The 25,472-nt window shown below is 34.7% G+C and overlaps 1 protein-coding gene and 1 long non-coding RNA gene across 10 annotated transcripts; one reads left to right on the top strand and one right to left on the bottom strand.

The window, feature by feature from the left end:
- Positions 1-1,599: 1,599 nt before the first annotated feature.
- LOC140038035 (uncharacterized) lies at positions 1,600-3,454 on the top strand. The gene is made up of 3 exons (XR_011841845.1): positions 1,600-1,642; positions 2,101-2,132; positions 2,857-3,454. It is a non-coding gene; the product is annotated as an uncharacterized lncRNA (long non-coding RNA).
- Positions 3,455-16,231: 12,777 nt separating this feature from the next.
- LOC113734455 (ER lumen protein-retaining receptor) lies at positions 16,232-20,297 on the bottom strand. 9 transcript variants are annotated; one of them, XM_072082141.1, is made up of 7 exons: positions 19,754-20,295; positions 18,784-18,946; positions 17,677-17,942; positions 17,407-17,522; positions 16,883-16,956; positions 16,660-16,723; positions 16,232-16,571 (listed from the first exon to the last, which is right to left on the bottom strand). In XM_072082141.1, exons 2-7 carry the CDS (start codon positions 18,809-18,811, stop codon positions 16,535-16,537), a joined length of 585 nt encoding a protein of 194 aa, XP_071938242.1. In that variant the 5' UTR covers positions 18,812-18,946; positions 19,754-20,295; the 3' UTR covers positions 16,232-16,534. The 9 variants fall into 9 exon arrangements, with proteins under 9 accessions (XP_071938242.1, XP_071938243.1, XP_027116804.1 ...); XM_072082142.1 differs by having other exon boundaries at positions 19,896-20,295; XM_027261003.2 differs by lacking the exon at positions 18,784-18,946 and adding an exon at positions 18,286-18,391 and having other exon boundaries at positions 19,754-20,293.
- Positions 20,298-25,472: the final 5,175 nt, after the last annotated feature.

The following is a 25,472-nucleotide window of genomic DNA, read 5'->3' as shown; positions in this document are numbered from 1 at the left end:
TAGGGCCAAAAGTTTCAGATTGGGCTGTTTAATTGCATCTCGTATTACAAGGGGCCTCCTCGGATTGGGCCTTTCAAGTCTGAACTAGCATATTGGGCTTCATTTGTTCACGTGGAGTTGATCTGCGAGTTGGACTCGGGGTTTCAACTCAAAGCTAGTAGGACAGGTTCCAGAGGCCTGCTGTTTGTTGATCAATTATCAACCTATATAGTAAAAGCGCAAATGACTTTTGGCAAAAGAGTGATCGTCTGCTGATGTGTCAAGCTCTCATTGGTTCAAATGTGGTCGTCCTCCTCATGCCAAAATCACGTGCCCAGCTAGAAATATTGGAGAGTTTTCTTGTTCCCTTATCTGCTCCTTGGTTGGAACGACAAATGGGGTGGGCTCGAGATTCCTATTCCCATTAATTGTCTCCCATCATCTCCCATCAAGTGTTTCTCTCTCATCGTTGCTTTCTCCTCTCATACTCAAACAACCGGACCACCATGGCTACTGTACCCCTTGTTCTTTTTTTTCTGACGTATTCTGCCGAGATGGGACTAGCGCATGGCTCGATACATCACAATTAAGAAGGGTTCTCTTTCTCCCTTGTTCATCGCTATTCTCCTCTCTCTCTCTCTCTCTAAGACCATCTCTCTCTTTTCTTCTTCATTTTCCTCGACACCCCCAAATCCTTTCTATGGAGAAGTAACAGCTGGCGGAGGCGACGACACTACGAGAGGAGGAGATAAGGTACAGGAGGCGGGGATGATGTTGGAGTTGGAGTTGGAGGTGGATTGGTGGTAGGGAGAGGTGAAGCTGTGGGAGTAGGAGGAGCAGGGGGAGCTGTGGTGGGTGCAGTGGGAGTAGGAGGAGAGGGAGTAGTGGTGGGTGGGCTGGGCGGAGCTTGGCCACCGACACCGGCGACGATAACGCAGATGAAACCTAAGAGGAGAACACCTCGTGGCTCCATGAAAACACGGTGAGGGAACGGCAAAATGGGAAATAAATTGTAGTGATGTTGTCTTGCGCACTTATATTCTCAGCAGAAGACCACCGCACTCCCACTGTGTGAGCATGCGAGATGGAGGGACAGTGATGCGAAGACAGGGGAAAGCCAAAGGCCAGGGACTGCTCTATATAGGCGGGTTTCGTTTTACATCACCATGCCCAGGTATTTTTTTTCGTTGCAATGGCGGTATATGGAGGCATGGCATATATAGCAAGTAATTTGAATAAAGTTGGCAGGTCTGTATTGTCTCTTAAACCTTGCAAGTATTTGGCAGTTGTGTACTGGTTCTTTGATGGTGATGGACTAATAGTATAGTATTGTGTGATTTTGTTTATGTGAGTACCAAACTGACGTTAGATCTCCGGTGGCTGTGTCTAGCGTCTGATTACGGAATGCCAGATAGGTTGCATGTACATGTAGGATCCCACAGGATCTCTGTGTCTATAGTTAAGGATATCTCTCTTATTCTCCATGACCGGCAACATCAGGATCAAAACAGATTGTTGGTATTTTTTTCTTTCCCTCCCTGATTTTCTCTAGCCTTCTATTTTTCTTTTTTGGTTTAGTTGTCTGATCTAATCTAATTCGTATTTATTTGTGATATTGCAGGTGAAAATTTTGGAAACTCTTCCAGCATTCTTGTGAGACTCTGTAAGATTTTTTTCTCTGTTTTTAAAATTGTGTTCTAAAACACGTGGTTAGTTTTGCTCTTCCTCCCCCCTCTTTTGCCTTGTATTCTTCCTTTTCTTGCCGTATTTGTATCTCAATTTTGCTCTTGGCCAAAAAGTATTAAAAAGGATTTAACAAATCTGAGAAATTTTTTTGGAACTTTTCCCGATCTAATGCCTTTATAAGAAATTTTTCCTGGTTTCTTTTTTTCCTAATTTACGTTTTTTTTATATTTCATGTCAAAGTTTGGGAAAATTCTTCAATTCTTTTTCGAAATACTCTACGTTATGTAGTGAGGGATTATTTTCCAGCCTTTTGTATGTAATAGTAAGCGAATATATATATATTTTTTGGGTAGGTTATAGTAAATGAATATTTGACTGTATCTATTTCATTGCCATTTGTACCCAAACATCATCTTGCATTTTTTTCCCTTGCAGAAGAGGTTATCCTTGATTTTGTCACATTACAGGTTTTTTGCTCTGTCCTTTTGTAAAAATTTTTTTATTTTCCCTTGAATTGTTGATTTATTTATGATTATAACCTATTAGGTGTAAGTTTTGATATTGGTTATCATGGATTAGTTGGCCTTCAAAAGATTAGGTTGTGGCATGTTTCCTAAACCTTTGAAACATGAAAGTTGATATAATGTTACTAGAATTTGTAGTCATTTGAGTATTTTATAGATGTCATTTGAGAATTTTTTAATTCTAAATTTCTGTAATAATGCAATGATATTTATATGAAATCAAGTGTTTGATAAAATGCCAAAACTATTAATTTGTTTGTAGTAGGTAAAACTGGAAAGCAAGAAAGTTTACATGGACCTAAAATCAGAATTTTGTATTTATCTTATTGAGTTTGTTGATTCCATAGAATATCTCCATTTCTGCATGAGAGAAAATATGAACTAGATGATTATTGACTCCACCGTGTTTCTATGCAACACAGCTGATGCTTAGCAATTACTAGGTAGACATGACAAAACCAAAAAAATTGAACATAGTCAGACCAAAGCTTCATAGTAACGTTTTAAATAGAGAGTATATTTCTAAGTTGTGTGAGATGGTTCTGTTCCCCCTCCTCTCTCTCTCTCTCTCTCTCTCTCTCTCTCTCTCTCTCAGGTATGGAATACTACTGTAGCACTATATATTATGATCCGAGTTTAACCAATTTTTTCTGTATTTTACGTGCAGTGGTTTGAGCTTATGCAATATTCTAGGAACTAAATATATGGGACTGCCAATGTCATGATAGTAACTGGTGCTGATCGTTGATAGATCATACAAACTTCATCTACCTAGCTTCCTCTTACCTTGTTCGGGAGAGATATCTTGCTGGCTCGAGGCAGTCGACGAACGATTAAGAACTAATGATAGTGAATGGGCTTTGTTCCGCATGATGCTGTCCACTGGCGGAAATGCAGTGGCTCGGAGAGGTGAAGACGAAGCCAAGGGTGCCTTCTTGTGTATGTGGTTCCGTCAGTCTGGTGGTTAGCATGAACCACCCCGCGCAGTCTGGGCTTCGTGAGGCTCATTCAGAGTACTTGGGACTTCTGCAAATAGGAGACGGAAAGAGGATGTACCACACTTTCCTGGATGGACTCCTGACGTGTACGGTCATCGAGAAATTCCTGCCTCTATCTCTGAGGAGTCCTTTCGAAAATTAACATTTTAGGTTTCACATTGAGTCAGTCGCCGTCTTCTAAGAGTTGCTATATGCACATCGAAGGCAATTAAGAAGTTCGATGCCACTGTCTCCTTGGAAGAAAAAAAAAGGCTGAATGGTTTTGTAGATGTGATTTCTATTTTCTGTGTTCCAGATTAGTTCATAAGATTAACGGATAAGGATCACATAAATTTGAAATGGTGAGAAGGGATAAGGATTAGCTAAACATGCATAGCAATTGGAAATCGAGAAAAGTTACCCATTTATTTGCTCACGCTTTCGCTTATTTAAAAAGTTTAATCATTTTATAACGAAATAACTTAAATGCAATGCATCCAAATCATGATATCTCCACTTATGAATTTGGGCATTTTCTGGGCAACATGAAATTAACACCGCGCATCGCGTGGTGATTCCCTTCTAGTAAAAGAAAATCGTGATAATGGTGGCCACATTTGTGAGGTTTGTCAAGGGGAAATGGTGCACGGACAACATGTTAGAGCTATGGGTTGCATGCATTGTTTTCATGTTGAATTGTGACAGTGGTGACCATTTTTGTGAGGTTTGTCAGAACATTGATCAAATTCAAATCGAATTTTGATCGAGTAAACTCATTAGCATTTGTAAGCTGCTTGATTTATTTGTAACTCACGAGAAAAATATGATTTTTCCTTTGTGTAAATTCTCAGTTATTGAAGGTAGTAAGAAGAATGGTTAAGATTAATATTATTCGTGGAAGAAAGACTTCACATAAGCTACATCATGAATGTTTGGAGAAGAAGAAAAATTAACTAATAGTTCAAAGTTGAAGTACAATTAAATGATGGTTCTGTAGTTATTTTTATTAAGAGAATATAAGTATTCTTATGGATAATATATTAGTAAGGGTATTCTTGTAAATAGTTTGTTAGGTTTGTACTGCTATAAATATTAGTTGGTCACTCATAATACAGTGATTAGATATTTTCCTTTCAAAATACCTGTTCTCATAGTATCAGAGCAAAAGCTCTAGAGTTAGAGTTAAACATCTAGCAAAAGTCTTGTTCACGTGATATTAGTCATCGCGTCACACGATACTGTTCATCGACTGTTCATGCGTACGTTCACCGACTGTTCACGCATTACTGTTCAAAAGTACTGTTCACGAGTACTATTAACGTGTTATTGTTCATCGCAAATTTTGACTGTTTTTTTTGTTTGAAGTGCTATTCGCTATGGTTGAAAGTTATGCTAATGTGGTTACCACTGACCAAGTTAAATTAAGTTTTTCAGCACATGGGTTCCAGAAGACTTTTACTATATCCGAGAAAGATTATGTTAAATTCCTACAGTACCAAGTTACAAATCACGCATCTCTTCCCTCTGTTTCTTTAGCATAAAAAGGTAATGACTCATGGATTATTGACTCCGGGACTACTAATCATATGTCAGGTATCTCTAAAAATTTTTCTAATTTTCAAAAGTCTACTTCTTTTCTCATGTTACTTTAACTGATGGATCTACCACTAAAATTAAAGGACTAGGCACTGTAGAAATTAACTCATCTCTTCCGCTGTCTCCTGTTCTTTACGTATCCAATTTGCCCTTTAATCTAATGTCTGTTAATAAGTTCACTAAATCTCTACAGTGTTCAATTATTTTTTTTCCTGATTTTGTTGTCATTCAGGATTTGAAGACAAAGAGGACGATTGGTGGAGGGCATGAGTATAATGGTCTTTATTTTCTCAACTCCAATAGTTCGATTGCATGTCCTGTTACTGTTTCTCCGCTTCAAATTCACTGTAGTTTAAGTCATTCATCTTTACAAAATTTGAAAAAATTGGTTCATACTTTGAGTCAATTGTTTTCGTTAGAATGTGAGTCTTGTCAGTTAGAAAAGTATCATCGTGTTTCTTTTGCTCCTAGAGTCAATAAACGGGTTTCTGAACCCTTTTTGTTAGTTCATTTTGATGTTTGAGGTTCTAGTCAAGTCACTTCAAAGTTAGGTTTTAAATATTTTATAATCTTTGTTGATGATTTTTCAAGAGTTACATGACTTTATTTAATGAAAAATTATTCAGAACTATATTCCATTTTTTGTACATTTGTTACAGAAATAAAGAATCAATTTGGTGTGTCTATACGTATACTTCGCAATGATAATACGAAAGAATATTTTTTCACTCTTTTTAATATCTTTATGATTAAGTCCGGTATTATTCATCAGTTCTTTTGTTCTCACACTCCACAACAGAATGGAGTTGTTGAAAAAAAATTGGACATTTAATCGAGGTTACTCGGACACTTTTGTTGCACATGAATGTGTCCAAACAATTTTGGAGTGATGCAGTCTAACTGCATGTTATTTAATTAATCGCATGCCATCTAATATCCTTGGAGGCCAATTACTTCACTCCATTCTTTTTTCTCATGAACCTGCGTTTAAATTACCTCATCGTATTTTTGGATGTGTGTGTTTTGTTCATCAGCTTGTTTCCATGGTGGATAAATTAGATTCTTGTGCTATTAAATGTATTTTCTTGGGATACGCACGAGCGCAAAAAGGGTATATATGTTACAGTCCAATTTTAAATCGATTTTTTATTTATGTTGATGTTTTGTTTTTTAATCCACTCCATATTTTATGAAATACGGTATGCCTTGTGAGTCAGACTAGTGCCCCTCTTTTTCCTCTCTTGTTTTACCAGTTCCTTTCTCTTTATTACCTGAGTTATGTAGTCCACTAGATTCCATAACACGGTTATCTCGTCCTAACTTTCAAGTTTATTCTCGTCGTTCCATGGTTAAGAAAACTCCTGCTATGCCACGCACTTCATCAATTAACTCTCGATTTTCAAATCCAGGTATGACGCCCTCCTGTGAGTTAGATCTTCCTATTGCTCTACGCAAAAGTAGAGGCATTGTACTTCTCATCTTATTTCTAATTTTGTTTCTTATTCTCGTCTCTCTATATCATATTCTTCTTTTGTTGTTTCACTTGATTCTGTCTCCATTCCTAAGTCTATTACCCATGTTCTTAATCATCCTGGTTAGAGATTAGCTATGCAAGAAGAGATGTCTGCTTTGGAATAAAATGGAACTTGGGATTTTATCCCTTTTCCTTCTGGTAAGGCTATTGTTGGTTGTAAATGGGTGTACACTATAAAAGTGCAATCTAATGATTTTATTGATCGATTGAAGACTCATCTGGTAGCTAAAGGATTTACTCAAGTGTATGAAATAAACTACTTAGAAACATTTTTTTCTATTGCAAAGATTATCTCAGTTCATCTTCTTATCTCTTTGGCAGCAACTTATAATTGGCCGTTGCATCAGTTGGATATGAGAAATATATTTTTTTTACATGGAGATTTGGAAGAAGATGTATATATGGAACAACCTCTTGACTTTGTTGTTCAGGAGGAGAATTCGCGATTGGTTTGTCGTTTGAAAAAATTCTTATATGGATTGAAACAGTCTCCTAGGGCTTGATTTGGCCGATTTAGTAGTGTTATCATGGAGTTCGATCTGACAAGATGTGGAGTAGATCACTCTGTATTTTATCGACATTCTAATGCTGGTAAAATTTTATTAATTATTTATATGGATGATATTGTGATTACAAGTAATGATGTTGTGGAGATCCAGAAACTTAAATCCAATTTGCAGGCAAACTTTCAGACAAAGGATTTAGGTTATTTACAGTATTTTCTAGGCATTGAGTTATGTCGATCTAAAAATGAGATTTATTTATATCAAAGGAAATATGTACTCAATATATAGAGTCATTAAGACATCTCATATACCGTCTGTAGATCAATTGGTTGATTTATTTATTAAGAGTTTAGGGGATTTTAGGGTGAAATACATCTGTGACAAGTTGGGTGTTTAGATATATATGCTCCAACTTGAGAGGGAGTATTAAGAGAATATAAGTATTCTTGTAAATAATAAATTAGTAAGAGTATTTTTGTAAATAGTTTGTTAAGTTTCTACTCTTATAAATATTATAGATTATGTGTTATGCAAATGTTAAAGGGAGTGGTGAATTATTATAGATTATGTGTTGTGACAAGAAGGAAAAGGGCGGACTCGGAGTACAGGGAAAGTAGGTAGGCAAGAGGGCCGAAATGAACAAAGAGATATAGGAGAAAGGTCATCAAGGATAAAGAACCTATAGATAGTGTTAGTGGCTCTAGATTCAGATTGTTGGACATAGAGAATGAAGCATCGGAGGAATCAGAAAAAGAGGATACAATAGAAGTAATGAAGAAAAAATTGTTTGCTATACCGAGGACCATGGTAGACATGGCGTTCAAAGGAGATGAAGGTAACAGAGGGCAAGGTTTGAGGAAAAGGGCTACTAAGGGAAAGAGCAGCACTACAGGGAGCTTGGTAAAACTGGGGTTTCAGAGGAGCAAGAGTGTGAAGAAGTCAAAGGATAAAGGGGTTAATGGTTTAGAGTCAGCAAGGCGACTTAAACTACAGATGCCTATTGAAGCTAGGCAGGTGCATATAGCTGAGAATAGAGGACAAGAGCAGGCTAGAGGGGTTAACCCAGCAAGTGTGTATGAGATGTTGAACTGGGGACACCCTTTGCTACAAATTGGGAAAGGACGGAGAAACAATCCCACTACAACCCCACCATATCTAAGTCAGAATTTGAAGGAATGGAGTCAGAAGAGAATAAGGGGGTAGCAAAAAAGGAGGAAGGCTAGAGAAAGGTGATGAGGACCAAGAGACTGGGGGTCAAATCAGTATAAAGGAATCTATTGACTCGCGCGAGGGGATAAAGGACCCAGAATGGCCCCGAAGACACAGTTGGGTGAGGAGGCCATGGTTATAGGGCATTAATGCCGAAACACCTACATACGTAATGATGAAGGCAATCTGTTGGAATGGAAGAGGCACGGCAAATAGGAGACTTAGATGTAATCTAAAAGAGATATTGAAAGACCATAAACTAGATATGCTGATTTTGGTAGAAAATCGCAGTCATAATGATCAAGTTGAGAAAATCCAGAAATGTTGGAAGTTTGATCAGAAAGAGTGCATAGACGCCAACGGATACTCAGGGGGAATATGGATGTTCTGAAATAAGAAAAAAACTAGAGTGGAGGAGATAACTAAAGATAAGCAAATCTTAAATGTGTTAGTGAGGAGAGGTGATGATTCAAGTTGGCTATTGTCAGCAATCTATGTATCTCCCGAACAGACTGAAAGGCTTAGGTTATGGGATTATATGCAAAGAATAAGTTCCACTATAAAGTTTCCATGGTTGGTGATTGGAGATATGAATGAGACAACATCGAACCAAGAGAAAAAAGGAGAAACTTCTTTCTGGAAGAGAAAAAGACATGGACTTTTGGATTGCATACATGCTTGTAACTTGATTGACTTGGGTTCTTCCGGCCCAGCAATCACTTGGACAAATTCAAGGAAAGGAGGATCTAACATTAGGGAGAAGTTAGACCATGCATTATGTAATCTACCTATTATATAAGAAGAAAGTGGAGTTACAATAGCAACTCCAATGATTGCCAAGTGGATCCCTCTCATTTTGACACGTGGCTCATTCCTTTTCTTTTCTTCATTTTGCTTTGTTTTTTCTTTTGTTCACTTTATTTCCTTTCTTTTTTTTGATTAAAAATAATTAAACAAATCCTCATGTACACTGCAGATTTATTATTTAGTTTCCACTTTGTACTCCATTTTTTCCCCTATCATCCTAATTAATCATTTATTATATTTTTTCTCTATTGGATTAGTTGATGCATTTTCTTTCATTTTTGTCCATAATTAACTAAATGAATGATTTCATTATTAGAGATCAAGAATGGGTTTGATATTTCCTTTCTGTTACTATAGCAACTCCAATGATTGCCAAGTGGATCCCTCTCATTTTGACACGTGGCCCATTCCTTTTCTTTTCTTCATTTTGCTTTGTTTTTTCTTTTGTTCACTTTATTTCCTTTCTTCTTTTTGATTAAAGATAATTAAACAAATCCTCATGTACACTGCAGATTTATTATTTTGTTTCCACTTTGTATTCCATTTTTTTCCCCTATCATCCTAATTAATCATTTATTATATTTTTTCTCTATTGAATTAGTTGATGCATTTTCTTTCATTTTTGTCCATAATTAACTAAATGAATGATTTCATTATCGGAGATCAAGAATGGGTTTGATATTTCCTTTCTTCCATAGTCCAATAATTATAATTCATGATCTTCTACTTTTAATATCTATTTTTGGTATATACTATTTGATATTTTTTTTGTCATTTTTTGCGTCTTGATCAGCAATCTTTGCTTATTGCTTTTCTCACCTATTTCTTCTTCATCTGACTTTCTTTTCTGCCCAAAATAGGTATGTGATGCTGTGAATATTTTTTCCCAAATCTAAAGAAACATTTTTTTAGTTTTTTATATTTTATTTATTCTGAAACTACTTTTTGATCTTTTTATTTTTGGAAAAGGCTGACAACAAGACGGGTGGTGATTACATGAAGAATTTTTAGGCTAACAATGAAAGAATTGTAACTACTTTTCCCTCATAAAATAAATAACACCATTATGCAGATTCATTCTGATTCTAATTTTTTATTTATTAAAATTGTTATTTGATAATAGGGTGATAGTACTATAGTAGAGGAGAAAAAAATCTAATAAATGAAAATCCAAGGTAAACGATGACCAGGAAGAAAAAAATGATGCCTATTAAATTAAAAATTAACCAGAATCTCTTAATTTATGGATAGGTAATTATATTTTAATTTATATAAAGTTTATTAATTGTGAAAAGTGCTTATAAACTGGATAAGATGGGTGACGGGTAAAATAATTGTTGGGGCTAGCAATTTAGAATGTGAAGTTAATATTTTATACCTCTTCATTCAACATTTTGAATGACTAACTTGTATCCATAATAGGTAGTTTATTTTCATGGTTTTAATTTTAGCAAATGATAGTTTGGAAATAAAAGAAGTGCAAAATTAGATTTCAGAATCTTTTACTTAAACTGGTTCTATATGACTTTGTACTCTTATCCCTTTCTATTGCCCATAATGATAGATAATGTAATTAGAGTTTGAGATGATTGTTAGGCATAAAACTGGACATATTATTACTATTTGGCTAAAGAAGTTAATAATTTTTTGTCAATTTGACTAGATAAAACAATTGCAGTTTTCAAAGGAATGCATTTGGTGGGAAGTTAGTATTGAGGATTTTAGCTTAGAGTGTCACTCTACAAAATATTATTAGAAAATTCTGTTTTGATTAAGAAGACATATTTGCAATCAAACAAATTGTTGGATTTGAATTTGCATATGTAGTTTTACAAATATGGCAATTCATGTTTTTATTTAAACTTGCTATATGTATTCTATAACTATTTGGTTAGATAGTGTTTTCATCTATTTGTAATGCTATTAGACATGATTTAAATGGATAGATTAACTCGTTCTTTCTCTCAAAAAAGAAAGAAAAATATGCAAGTTTGTATATTTTTTATTGATGTTGAAGATAGTGACAGGTTTTTGTGGCTTTCTATATTTTTTCTAATTATTAAAATGTTAGAAACATTATGACTACTCTTTATTTAATTACAACTAAAACTATGCTGCTATTAAACCGATAATGCACTTATAATGGATTTGCTTTCTTTTATTTTTTGGTATCATTACGTACACATAATATTGGTTAAAATTTTTTTCTCCAAATCACAATAAATTGGGGTTAACTTTATATATGAAATTTCTTTTCACAGCAAATTTTAATTGTTTTTATACTTCATTTTTTTCCTATATTTCTATTCATTATGTACTAAAACATTTGTTATTATGTATTTAACTAATGTTCTAAAGGGCCCTGGCTGTGCGTTGCACAGCCGAGGTACCTCTAGTGATATATATATAGGCAAAAGTTTCTAGAGGCCCATGTAAGGCATCTAGCTAGAGCTCACTCAGATCACCACCCTATTATGCTAGAATTAGACAAGGAAAAACTTGCAAGGAGGAAGAATGTGTTTAGGATGGAAATGGCCTAGCTAACGCATGGGGGATTTTGGGATGAGGTTAGGAAAGCTTGGAATGGGGCAAAACAATTTCAAGGGACAGTTTTCAATGTTTAGGAGAATATTCAAACATGGAATAGGGGAGTTTTTTGGTAATATAATCAAAAGGAAAAGAAGGTGTATTGCCCGATTGAAAGGAGTACAGAGAGAGTTGGCGTAAGGATATAGTAGAGCCATAGAGAAATTGGAGAACAAATTGATAAGAGTATAATCTCATATTGGAGCAAGAGGAGTTATTCTGGTATCAAAAAGCCAGGACTAATTGGACTTTGTATGGGGAGAGAAACACAAAATATTTTCATACCACAGCAATTGTTAGAAGGAGAAAGAATACAGTAGCATGTCTAAAAGATGAGTTTGGAAAGTAGCAGGCAGATAGTGAGACTCTAAAACAAATGGTGGTTCAATTCTGTACTACTTTATACACAGGAGAAGGAGTTAAAAGAAAGGCAAATCCATGCACTCAGCAATTCCCAAGAATAGACAAGAAAAGGATGGAGCTAGTGGGAACAAAGGTGGGTCCTGATGAAGTGAAAGAGGCAGTGTTCAGTATGGGGAAGTCAAAGGCGCCGGGGCCAGACGGTATAAATGTGTTTTTCTCCCAGAAAGGTTGGGGGATAGTGGGAAAGTCAGTGGTTAGGTTCGTGAAGCAAGTGCTTATGGAAAGAAGAGTACCTGAGGGCATTAATGGTACACTTATAACACTAAAACCTAAAGTGAAGTCTCCGGAAAAAATTTATCAGTTTAGGCCTATTTCTTTGTGTAATGTAACATACAAATTCATAACAAAAGTGCTTGTTTAGATAATAAGACAACTTATAGGGAAGCTAATAGGTCCAGCGTAAGGGAGCTTTATACCTGACAGGCAAACTGGAGACAACATCACTATAGTGTAGGAGATCCTCTACACAACAAGAAGACTAAGAGGACGAAAGGGAATAATGGTGGTAAAAGTGGATCTTGAGAAGGCGTACGATCGAATTAAATGGGATTTTCTGGAAGATACTTTGTAGAGGGCAGGGCCTCCCCCAAATATCATCCATCTGATAATGAGCTGTGTGAGAGTGCCCAAAATCGAGGTGCTATAGAATGGGAAAAGGACAAAGGCCATCCAACCTACTCAGGGTCTGAGGCAAGGGGATCCATTATCCCCATATTTGTTTGTATTATGCATGGAAAGGCTCTGTCATTAGATTGAGGAGGCAATAGAGAAAGGGAGCTGGAAACCAGTCAAGGCATCAAGATCTGGACCTAAAATCTCCCATCTATTGTTTGCTGACGACTTATTATTATTTGTAGAAGCCTCAATAAAACAAGCAGTTGTGGTGGAAAGGATAATGAGGATCTTCTGTGAGATATCAGGCCAAAAAGTGAACGCCGCTAAATCGAAATTGTTCTGCTTTGAGAATGTACCAAGAAGTGAGGCGCGAAAGATTAGTTAGACCACAGGGGTGCCATGGACCAAGAATCTAGGGAAGTACCTTGGAGTCCCAATCATTCATGGGAGAATTAAGAAGGATACATATTCTGAGCTATTGGACAATGTGCACGAGATCTAGAAATTGGTTGGATGGAAGAGTAAGTGTTTGTCATGTGCTGCAAGACTAGTGTTGGCTAATGTTGTACTAACTGCCATCCCAAATTATCTAATGCAAACAGCAGTAGTACCACTAGCGGTGGTGGAGGAAACAAAAAAAATGTGTAAGGAGATTCCTATGGGGAGACAATGAAGGAAAAAAGAAAATGCATCATGTTGGATAGGGAACGGTGACGAAATGGAAAAGGGATGGTGGTCTAGGTATAAGGAGTCTGGAGAAGATGAACAGAGCTTTGCTGGAGAAATTGAACTGGAGGTATCGGACCAATCTAGAGGAACTTTGGAGTAGAGTACTCAAGAGTAAGTACCAATTGGGCCAGGAGGAAGTCAACATTCAGATGGCATACAAGCAGGGTGCATCAAGGATCTGGAAGGACCAGTGTATGGGAAATGAAGTTATAAGTAAAAGGATAAAATGGAGAATTGGAAATGGGGAGAGTATTAAGTTCTGGGAGGACAAATGGTTAGAAGATGTCAGTCTAGTAGAAGTTGCATAGATATTGATACCTGAGGAGGAGAAAGAGAAGAAGGTAATAGATTACTGGGTAGATGATGAAGGATGGAATTTAGGGAAGTTAAGACAAATACTGCCTGAGGAATACTTGAAGAAACTAAATCCCCTTTGTATAGTTCCAGGAAACAACCGGATATAATGTCTTGGAGTCTAGATAATAGAGGGTGTTTTACAACTTCATCAGCCTACAGTCTAGTACGCCATACGGAAGAATAGGAGCACCAAGAGGATAAAGGGTGGACAAATGTTTGGAAACAGAAGGGGCTAGGTCGTTGGCAGTTTCTACTTTGGTTAGCAAGGCATGGAAGATTACTTACTAATGAAGAGAAATGGAGAAGACATCTTCATCGTGATGGCGCATGTCCAATATGCTAGAATCAGAAAGAGGACATCTTGCATGCATTGCAAGACTGTCAATGGGTCCAAAATTCATGGAGAAGTATAGTAGATGAGGACAAATAGGAAACTTTTGTATCTCTGCCATTGGTAAAATGGATAGATTGGAACCTCAAGTCCAAAACTGTGGGAAGAAGGGAAGATATTTGCTAGCAAGTTGCATTTTAACATATAGTGTATTATGCCTGGTCAGCGAGGAATAAAGTCAATGCAGAAGGAGATTACCAACAACTTGAATGCCATGGAATAAGCTAATGAACATGATCAAGGAGGAACAAGAGGTACTCAAGATAGGGAGAAACAGGAACTCATTTGAATAGAGAGGAATATGTTGGGAGAAACCAATGACAGGATGGATAAAGGTGAATATTGATGGTGCATCCACCGGTCGATCTGGAGTTGCAGGAGCAGGAGATGTCATTAGGGATGAAACGGGGGTGTGGAAGCAGGGCTTTTGCATCAACTTGGGAATTGCAAGCAACATAATTGCTGAGTTATGAGGCATTGTCTGAGGGATGGAATTGGCCTGGGAAGAACGGATAAGCTGTGTGCACGTGGAAACTGACTCCCTTACAAGTGTGATGCTAGTTAAAGAGGACTGCAAAAAAGGGCTACATTCAAACTTAGTCAGGAAAATTATAGAGTTATTGAATAGAAGTTGGGAGTGTAAACTGACACACACATGAAGAGAAGGAACTAGAGTTGCAGATTATCTGGCCAAGTGCAGTCTTGAGGGGGAGATGAGGTTTACAATTTTGCAGGACCCACCTGATGGGGTTAGGAATATTTTGGCAAAGGACATTGTCGAGGTAGTTACCCTGAGACTTGTCCTAAGCTAATGGGCTGCCAGCCCTCCATTGTACGGAAAACAGAAAAGAAAAGAAAAGAAATCTCTATTGAGAAGAGGATGGTTAACAACAAAATTGTTTTCTTGTTTCATAACAAAAAAAAAAAGAAAAAAAGAAATACAGTTATGAGCTTCAAACTGCTGCAAATTCTCTTGCAAACCCTTCAAAAAAGGCATTACTCTTTTTTTTTTTGGTTACAAGAATGAATGCGTAAGGATTATTTCGTATAGATTTTCAATCAATCCATTGAAAATATTAGTTGCTTAATGCTCAAATGATTGTAAGATATATTGAGTTGATTACTCAATCATCCATTGTGAATATGAGCTACTTAGTACTCGACTTGTTCGAAGATAAATCGGTTTAATTATAATTGAGTTTGAGTTCAAGTTCAAACAATAAAGTAAGGAGTGCAATACGAAGCATGAAGCCAACTGAACATTTATTGTTTGATAAACATGTATTCAAGTGCACTTATGCCCACTTGTACAACGTTTAAGAATTATTAAGAACACCTAATATTTAATTTCTAACAAAAAAAAAAGTGAACAAGATATATGCATGGACAGATTAAGCAATCAAAATTTTGCAAGCATAAAAGATTACATGTTACTTATATAGCATCCCGAAATAATTTTTGCAGATAAGAATGCATGAAAAGCAATCAAAACATGTAAATCTAATTGGAATCACAAGCAATATAAGTTGATCCAAACGTTCATGCTTGCAATCACTAGAGTATTTAAAACTTTTCATCAAGTCAGGGAAAGTTCAAAGTGAAAATTACACGAGGAAGTTTAAGCCGAACTTGAGCTTGATTACTTAATTTCAACTGTGATTAATTTAGTATTAGACAAATTTTGGCTCCAAGGACCCTGAAAAAAAAAATTCCTAGGTCTAGTTACTTCACAAAGAAACACACCTTGGAACAATTTTGCTTCTTGTCATTAAGGAAGAAAAGAAGAGAAATGGAAATTTGGGTTCTTCAAGATTGAAGACAGCAATGATAACTTCACGCATGAAAGATTGAAGAAGAAGAAACATGACATTTGCTAAGAAACCTCGTTATCTTCCTAAACTCCAAGACAAGATTTTACTATAATACCAAACCACAGCTTTTTTTTCCCTTCTTTTTCTCTTCCAAACTACCAAACTAGGCGTTGATTTCAACTGCAATGTTTCACCCCAAGTGATAGACATAGAAATAAAATATTAAGATTGCTAAACTGTAAGAAACTCGTAACAGTACTGAGTACTCAGTTTGGTTATGGCCACAAGCGAATTTACACAATATCAACCTTGGGGATAACAGAGCCAACATCCTTCTTTTCCTCTCCTCTTACTGTAGAAAACAACACTGCATTTACTCATTTCAAACCTTTTTTATTGTAGGCCCTGCCCCGCAGCGCCCGGGAAGGGGGGGGGGGGTTGTTGTGTGTGTGTGTAGTTTGAACTGCAGTTACCATTAAAGTTGGAATACAGATGCAGGGATAGAGGGGGCACTGAGCCATTCTGAATCCAGAATGCTTGTCAAACTGACCATTAAAGAAAGAATGTGCTAGTATTCCTCAAGTATCATGCAAGTGACAAATAAAGGTTTTATCTTGCATACATTGATGTATCAATCACTTGACAAGCCAGAGAGATGGGGAAAAGAACTTTTAGAACTATTGCTTCTTGACAGGTCTACTAGCCCCTACGAGAGGAGACAGCACAAAATTGAAATGTCTCGACATCAAATAGTGTTTGCTTCACTAAGTTTTTGAGCAGCCAACATCTTTGTCAAAAAGGCCCTCAAGCTGGCAGCTCTAGTTTTACATTATTCTTCCAACTGCAGCAATTCAAAAGAAAGAGTCAAGTTATTTTCCCTGTCAAACATCAAACAAGCTTACAGGTAAATGCCTCAGCTGGAATTTCACCTTTGGAAGTAATAATAGAAGAAATCAGCGTAAAGTGCAGTCTGAACAAGCCCTGCTACCCAAGCTGCCAGGAATAAACCATCAGAAAAGTGTTAGCTTTTCATAAACAGAGAAACATAAAAACCCTACTGAAATGCAATCAAGCAAGCTATGGTTAGAGCTTGTGCTTGGACATGTTATGACAAACACAGGAAAAGAGCGAGGGAGAGAAAGAGAGACATACTTATCCAGTGGACATAGTGTGGCTCAGTGAAATAGCGGTAAATCCAGTTCAGAATGTATAAGCTTCGATAAGCTCTGAAACAGAAGAAGACCATAAGCTAGGTTTTAACCTGAACTTCAACAAGAAGATAAAATTCAAGACAACAAGTAAAATAAGAGATCAGAAAGCCTCTCACAAGGAAAAAAAGAAAGAAAAAAAAAAACTCAACTTCATTTCTGTATGGCCATTTGTATAATTGCAATGCACATAAAAAGTCAGAAGCACTAGTAGTTTGACAAACATTTAGATGTATGTACTTCATTTAAGTGAAGATCATCTACACATGAATTTCTCAACAAATTTAGAGCCCCAAAAAAAATTGTGTCTTAGCAAGACCAATAGCAGCTAATCCGCTCAACCTCAATGAAACAACTGACCAGCACAAGATACACCTAAAGATATAAAGAGACAATGACAATTTTCCAGATAAAACAATAGGTACAGCTTTAACTATCATAAATGGGAATTTGAGAATGCTATATTACCCAAGAAGAAAAACATATTGCCCAGTCAGGTTGTCAATATTTCTTGTCCTTTGCAACAAGACCAGCTGAGGAAGGATGGCAACAGCTTCCAAGAATATGGAAAAGGCCCACATTACCTGAGGTCACATATCAAGCAAAATTATATAGTGACATACAGTGAAAGCGGAAGACACACACATATATGTCTAGTTACCAAGAAGAAAACATCTTCACCGGATACAAGAATTCTAACATTATCACATGTTAATGGCAAAATGGAAGCACCAATACCTCCTTAAAGGTAAACTTTTCATGTATAACCAGAGCCAAAAGCAAACATGGTAGCACAAGGAAAAGATGGCGAAATGTGTCCTGATCCCTATCGTAAGATCTCCGGACAACCTTGTGATGCCTCATGTACCAGACAATTGAGAAAGAGCTTCCCAAGAATATTAACTTCATTATGGTATTGTATAGGGAGATATAGTCTGTAAATATGTCCAAGTAACGAGTAGCAAAGACAATAGCATAGAGCTCTTGGGTCTTCAAAGAAATGCCTGCACATTTTGTAGGATGGCAACAATCAGCAAATATATGATAAGGGAACCAGAAGAAGCATGATAATAACAAACTGCAGCATAAAATGCAGAGTTGCAAATGCCTTGTGGAATGTAGCAGGCATGTAGATCCAGTTCCAAATTCCAACAAGACATGTTCCATGCAACGGGCTTAAATTGACTTTTCGACACAACGATACTTTCCTTGTGTAAAAAAAAGAACACATGCATATCTTGGTTCATGGAAAAATTAAAGTTTTGACTTTACTGTCAACTTAAAGAGCGAAAAATTCATCTGAAGCAATAATGGAATTCTTGATAGTCTCAGGTATCTCACGTTTACCTCTCTAAACAATAATGGATTCATGAGAAGTACATTTGTCCTAACCACATAGTAAATTCCTTCTGCACACAGTTTATCTTTTGCTTCTTGGCATGATTGGACCTCTCTGACAACAGAGAACAAAAATCAATATTCCATATCACACTCCAATTAAATTCTAACTCATATATAGTACATCCGAACTGATCTCATCTCTGGCATGCAATGTTTCCTTAAAATCTACCTAACTTTTTAGAATACCAAAGGAAGAAGAGAACGAAAAACTGGAAATGAGGGAATAAAGAGATAGCAGTCACTGTATCCAATTCACAGCTTTCAAAGGATCGAAACTTGCTTTATACTGTACAGTACATATCTTTCTGATAAAATGTAGACATTACTCTAGGTAACAATTTACAACATATTTTTTTGTCATTCTACCAACTCTTTTCTGTGGCATTTTACCAGCTCTTTAACACTATGTCTATGAAACGCATTGTAAAGAATGATAAACTTAACTATCAAGCAAAGTAATCCTCTTGTGCATTACAAAAACAACAATTGTGCTTGTTTTTAGTTCCTCAAAAGCCACTTTCTTTCCAGGCCCTATTTGAGGCAGCTAAGTGAAGGCCAAGCAGAAAATGGAACCTCATGACTTATACATTTCAGAAGGGACGCATTCCTGAACAAGCATATAATCCAAAAGGCAAAATTGAATTCAGGAGATAGAAAAATAGTGATATGAGAACTGAAGTAAAAAAAGGATTCTATGATTGGCAAATAATTGATGTAAAATGAAAAATAGGAAAACAAAAGCTAGAAAATAACTACATCCCAAAAAGTAAGATGCACCAAAAAAATATGTAACTGAAAAGTTGAATGAAACATGTAAATTTTTAATCTTTCTTGACTTTTTTTCAATTTCTTTTTGTGGTCTTCCTTTGCATTGGTTAATTGGGACAAGTATGTCTACAGGTGTGTGTTGGAGGTTGGAGGAGCAATCAGAACTTTTGAAGGTCAACATAGCAACAACTGAACTCGCCCCAAAAAATGATTAACATGAACCCAACCTGCTTGCTATATGGATTAGCAACTAGTAAAAGTACTATCAAATCGTCTTAGACCTAAAAGAAATCATTTTTACATTTAAGACCTCGGTAACATGTCAAAGTGTCTTTATTAGCTGTTCATGAATTCCAAGAGTCCCCCAGATGAATTCAATCAGCACGTTATTGCAAATATCACCAGATAAACAATTATTAGCATTTTGCACCTATCGCAGCTATTTGTAGTTCCAATGTTATTTCCAATGCATTTTCATCTAAACTCCAAAAACAATACGTTATCCTACCTTTCTTAAAACCATACTTCCAGCTTAAACTCCGAAACCTTCTCAATACCCAACAAGAATACACTAACCACTACCAAGCACTGCACAAAATAACCTTAAAATCTGAGAAAGAAAGAAACAATCTTTACCCTCACTGACCTCAAATCACTTGATTACAAAAATCACAGCTTTTTTCATCCAAATCCAGCAAACTTCTTCGTGTTTAAGCTACCATCAACCACTATCTTCCCATTTAAACCAAACCCGCATAAAATATACCAAAACCCAGTTCCCAAGTTACCTCATTGCCTCAGAAATAGTTAAATCTTAACGTGAACAGCGATCTGCATATATTCATCTTTGCAATTCCCTGGCCAAATGGGTCATATCTCCCGCTAATCTGAATATATTCATCTTTGCAATTCCCTCTATTCCCAGTGGCTTCTGCAACCCTGTTCTTTAGAATTGGATCAAGCAGAAATGTGCTTTTACCAACCTTGAATCTAAAACCCAAGAAAGCGATCTGCAAAGTTGCTATCTTCTCTTAAAACAGAGAGATCTCTGTCCTAAGTCGAGAAAGAAAATCTTTTCTAGTTCTGGTTAATGGTGATTATGGCGTATCCCTATTTAAGTTGAAATTTTAATGTCTTATGTTTAACTCGTAAAAATACTTAGTTGTATTTCTTTTTCTAATTGACTGGTACACGAAATACTCTATTTGTATCTGCTCTCGTATCTATTCAAAATAAATAAATTATTTGTCTTCCCTAAATTGCTCCCAAGTTTGTCAAGTTTAGGATTTCGGAAGTTCTGCCCCAAAATTACAACTTATTAAAAGATGTATGGTTGTAAAGATTTCTCAAAATACCAATTTTCAATCCCTTTACTTCTCTAAATATTGGTAATATGTTTATGGCGAAGAAGTGGAGTCCTTAACAAAATGGTTGTCTAAGTAAGGTCACCATCTATTAAATTTGTTTTAACTAATGAGCTATCCATACTTTTTTGGCTAAAAGAAAAGATTAGAGACGCTAAATCCACACTCCTTCCTCATAGATGCATATTTTGTATAGGTTTTAATTTTAATGATGTAAGTCATAATTGCTGATTTTATAAATTATGAATGTACTGAAAGTTTTAAATTTAGAATGAAGAGATATGCATTTAATGCATTTTAAAAGGTTTTTGTATATCTTAGACATATATTTGATCCCTTATGTGAATATCAAAAAGTTATCAAACAGATCCCGAATGTAAATTTAAAAAGAAATCAAATATTTCTAACCTAACAAAAAATGATTATTTCTCCTTTTCACTTAAGGGAGACTCCAAATCTTATTCAGCATAAGAGCAAAAGGAGTGGCTAAAAGTCAAATAAAGAACCTCATGCTCAATTAGCAAATATTCTTACTAGCTGAATTGAGTGATGGAAATAACGATTAATTGATGAACGTTAAAGAACACAAAAGAAATGGGAGAAGTTTATAAAGATTGGAAGAGTAAAGCTAATTTTAGGAGACTCTAAAACATTGGGACTGTATTTGAAATTGAAATTTCTGCTTTGCTGCATCTTCTTTCCCTTAAAATGTTGTAATTTCCACGTGGGGTATGTATTTACGACCTATGAAGCTACTTTTGCGTGTCGTGTCCAATGGGATCACAATTCATTGCAAGACTAGTACTGCTTCATTTTCAGGCAAGAAATAAGAGGATTTGAACCAGCCGCCAAGCCTATTGATTCACCGGAAGCTCAAGGCTTAAGGACTATTATCTTTGTCTTTGGATTACTATTTGCAAAACTAACGCTGCATTTGATAAAATTTAAAATTTATTGAATTATTAGATTTTAAAATATTAATATTTGAATATATTTTGTATTAAGTGATAAGTGAATAATTTATTATTTATTTTTATAAGCAAGTTTTTATTGATAAAATTTAATGTCATTTAATTAATTTAAATGTTCTATTTTTAGTTATCAAATGCCTTTAAATATATGAAGATGTGAATCTATTAAATTTAAATATCAAATTAAGTTATCAAACAGGGCCCAAGAAACACAGGTGGATTAAAGAAGCATTCAGGCTTAACTATGTGACCTTTTTCTAATCTGCAAAATTCCTCTAACTTTTGCTAACTTTTTCTTCCCCCAAAGATCAATAGTGATTTCTGCGTGCCCTAACTCTTTTTAGGTTATACTAGAAGTTCTAAAGTTTAGACCAAATGATTGCAAGACAATTTTTTTATATTTGCAACTTTACTTTATATGACTGTCAAGCTGGAGTTAACAGTCCAATTGTTTTTATACACAGATGCTGCAGATTTTATTTTCACGGATAACTTTAGATAACTGACACAGCTTTGAACAAAAATCACGCATCTTGTGCAAAAAAATCTTTAATCTATTGAAATTTTATAAAATTGTATTAGCAGGATTCTATAACCTCAAAATGAACATCAAACAAGTTGTGTTTATTTTAACAGTTTGAGAGCTATATTAACTATATCTAACAACTCTTTACCTTTTTTTTATATATATTTCCCTCCTGATGTGACATCTATGTGCTGAAAATATTTTTTATAAATATTGGGATCGAATTTCTATAAGGATTTTTCTAACAGATGATGAGCACTTATTAATACTACTGTTAAAGGCATATCTAATGTGTGTGTAGTTTAGAAATAATTATTAATTTTTATGAGTATATTAATTTGTTTTTACAAAATTAAATTTTATATAAATTCTTCATGAAAGGTATTGTGATTTATTAGTGATTTTTCTTTAATACAGTTATAGTTAATTTAATAGTTACAATATTTAAGGGAGTTGTGAGGGATTATATTAGCAAATGTGATCAAGTGGTTAGAATAAAAATTAATTTTTTTAAGGACAAAATTAAAAGTTCAAAAAATGACATGGAGTATCTACCCATTATTGTATAGACATTTATATATTTAAATTTTATTTAATTTATCATGAATATATATACACACACACACATCTATTTTTCTATTTTCTATTTCTACCTTGTATATAAAAAGAAAGTCAAGTTACTGTAGCTAACCATTTTTTTGACACATGTATTGTATATATTTTTTACAAGTGGACCTTTGATTATTTTACCAGAATTTTTCCTTCCCTTTTTTTGACTCAATTGGGTTAAAGGATTAAAATATTTTTTCTCCTTGAGAAAATCAACTCCATCTCTTCTTTTTCTTCTTTCAGTAACTACTGTCATCCCTCACCTTTTTTATTTTTTATTTTTTATTTTTTTAAAACTAATCTAACTAAGATTGTTGCCATGTTCTTTTTTTTTTTTTTTGTCAAGATGATAACTACTTAGCAAAAAGAATTCTTTATTATTTTTTATCCCATTTTACATTTTCTTTTCTTCCTTTTTTCTTCATCTCTAACCTCGCATGTTTGCTCTATTTTTTTTTATCATAATGTTATAGCCAACTAGCATTTGTTTGTTAAATTTATAGGATGATGTTTTATTTGGTAGTTCTTCATGGATAAAAGGTGAAATTTTAAAATATGTAAAAAAAAAATTTAGAATTCATTTTATACAAATGATCATTTTCTATGAATAATAGAACAAAAATTCATTCTTTTATTTTCTTCTCCTATGATTTGATTTCTTACTTCACATTTTGTTTCCTTTTCTTTGTTTTTTGGTTACATTTTGTAATTATCTACAATTTTGTGTATTTGTTTAGAAGAAAGATATATCATGTGATATTTTCACCAAGATAAATCTAGCTAGGCATTCTTGTACCTCCGTTTTTCGCCATTTCTTTCTTTTTGCAATTACTTTATGGTCTATTAAATTTAATTGAAGGATCCAATAAGATTTTGTATATATTTAAACTAAAGTTAATTTTTGTTTGTTTTTTAATTACTCAAGTGTTGTAGTATGAATTGGGTTGGTATACAAGGATTGCAGTCGGTGGTGGAAGTCACAATTGAGGCTTTCGGCCTAGAGTGTGACTTGACAAAAAATTGTTAGAAATTTCAATTTTGATTAGGAAGATGTTTTTGCAATAAAAAAAATAGTTCAATTCTAATTTGTATATGTAGACCAGGAAACATGGCAATTCATATTTTTATCTAACTTTGCTATTTATATTCAGGAGCTGCAGGATAATGTTGTCACCTTTAGCAGAATTTAAATAGATGAACTGGATTCTTCTATCAGAAGAAAGAAAAATATGAAAGTTTATAGTAAGTTATATTGATGTTAAAGATTGTGCTATGTTTTAGTAGTTTTTTAAACTTTTTCTCATTATTAAAGTACTAAAAGTATTACGACTGCTTTTGATTTAGTTTTAACTAAAACTATACTACTATTAATACACCAAAGCACTTATAGTGTATTAAGTTTCTCTCCTTTTTGGATATCATCATCATAGTGGTTCAAAAATCTTTATTCAAATCACAATAAATAGAGAGGTTGACTTCATAGATGGAATTTCTCTTCACAACAAATTTTGAGAGAAATTTTATTTATACTCCATATTGTGTTAATTGTGTTCCTACAATAAACAAAAACTATACGATAAAAATAATAACGAAAGTATGATTAACAAAAATGAGAGTTCAAATAATATTTGTCAAATTTAATTGCTTTAATGCTCAAAAATTTCTCCTATATTTCTATTCATTCATCATGTGTCAAAATAATTTGATGCTATGCATTCGACCGGCTGTGGGCATTTTGGTCATTTTACACAGCGCATAACTTTGATTGCACATAGCGTAACTTTGTTTGCACAACGTGTAACTTTAGTATAAAAATTTACGGGCCTCACACACGTTGTGAAAATTGATATACAACTTGTAATCTGGACCGCACATTTTTTTGGCCAAAATTTGGCCGTTGACTGTTCAGGTCCCTGCCCCTTATCCGCATTCGACTAAATTTCTAGGGGGCCCAAACTGTGCTTTGCACAGTTCAAATACCTCTAGTCTATTTTATAAGAAGAAAGTAGAGTTATTGTAGCAACCTCAATGAATGCCAAGTGGTTCCCCTTCATTTTGACACATTACACATTTTTCTTTTGAGGAAGCTATCTTCATTTTTTTCTTTTTCTTTTTTCTGTTTTTTTCTGTTCACCTTATTTCCTTTCTCCTTCCTGCTTAAAGACAACTAAAACATCCTCATCTACATTGTAGCTTCCTCATTTATTTTCCACTATGTACTCCCTTCTTTTTTTCTTTTTTTTTTTGCTTTTCATTCTAATCATTTACTCTACTTTTTTCCTCTATTGGATTAGTTAATGCATTTTCTTTCATTTTTATCCATAATGAACTAACTAAATGGTTTTGTTTCAGGAAGTCAAGGATGGTTTGATATTTTCTTTCTTGCTTAGTCTGCTAATCATGATTCATGATCTTCTACTCTTACCATCTTTCTCTGGTATGTAGTAATATTTTTTTTTTGTCATTTTTTTCCTCCTGATTAGAAACCTTTGCTTTTTTTTTTTTCTCGTCGCTTCCTCCTTCATCTAGCCTTTCCCCCCCCCCTAAAATAGGTAAGTTGAAGTATGTATGTGATGCTGTGAATATTTTTCCCCCCTAAATCTAAGGAAACATTTTTTTTGCAGTTTTTATTTTATTTATTCTAAAATTACTTTTTGGCATTTTTTGTTTTTGAAAAAAATTCCCTAAGGCTGACAAGAGGGCGAGTGGTAATTATATGAAGAATCTTCAGGCTGACAATGAAAGAACTAAAACTATTTTTTCTCTCGTAAAATAATAAATGCCATTGTACATATTCATTCCAATTTTAATATTTTATTTATTAAAATTATTATTTGATTATAGGGTGATAGCATTAGAATGGCAGAGCAAGAATTTGGCAAATAAATGTCTAAG

The sequence above is a fragment of the Coffea arabica genome, chromosome 3c (assembly GCF_036785885.1).
Source record: "Coffea arabica cultivar ET-39 chromosome 3c, Coffea Arabica ET-39 HiFi, whole genome shotgun sequence".
NCBI classification, from domain to species: domain Eukaryota; kingdom Viridiplantae; phylum Streptophyta; class Magnoliopsida; order Gentianales; family Rubiaceae; genus Coffea; species Coffea arabica.
This window is presented reverse-complemented; position numbering and strand designations above follow the sequence as displayed.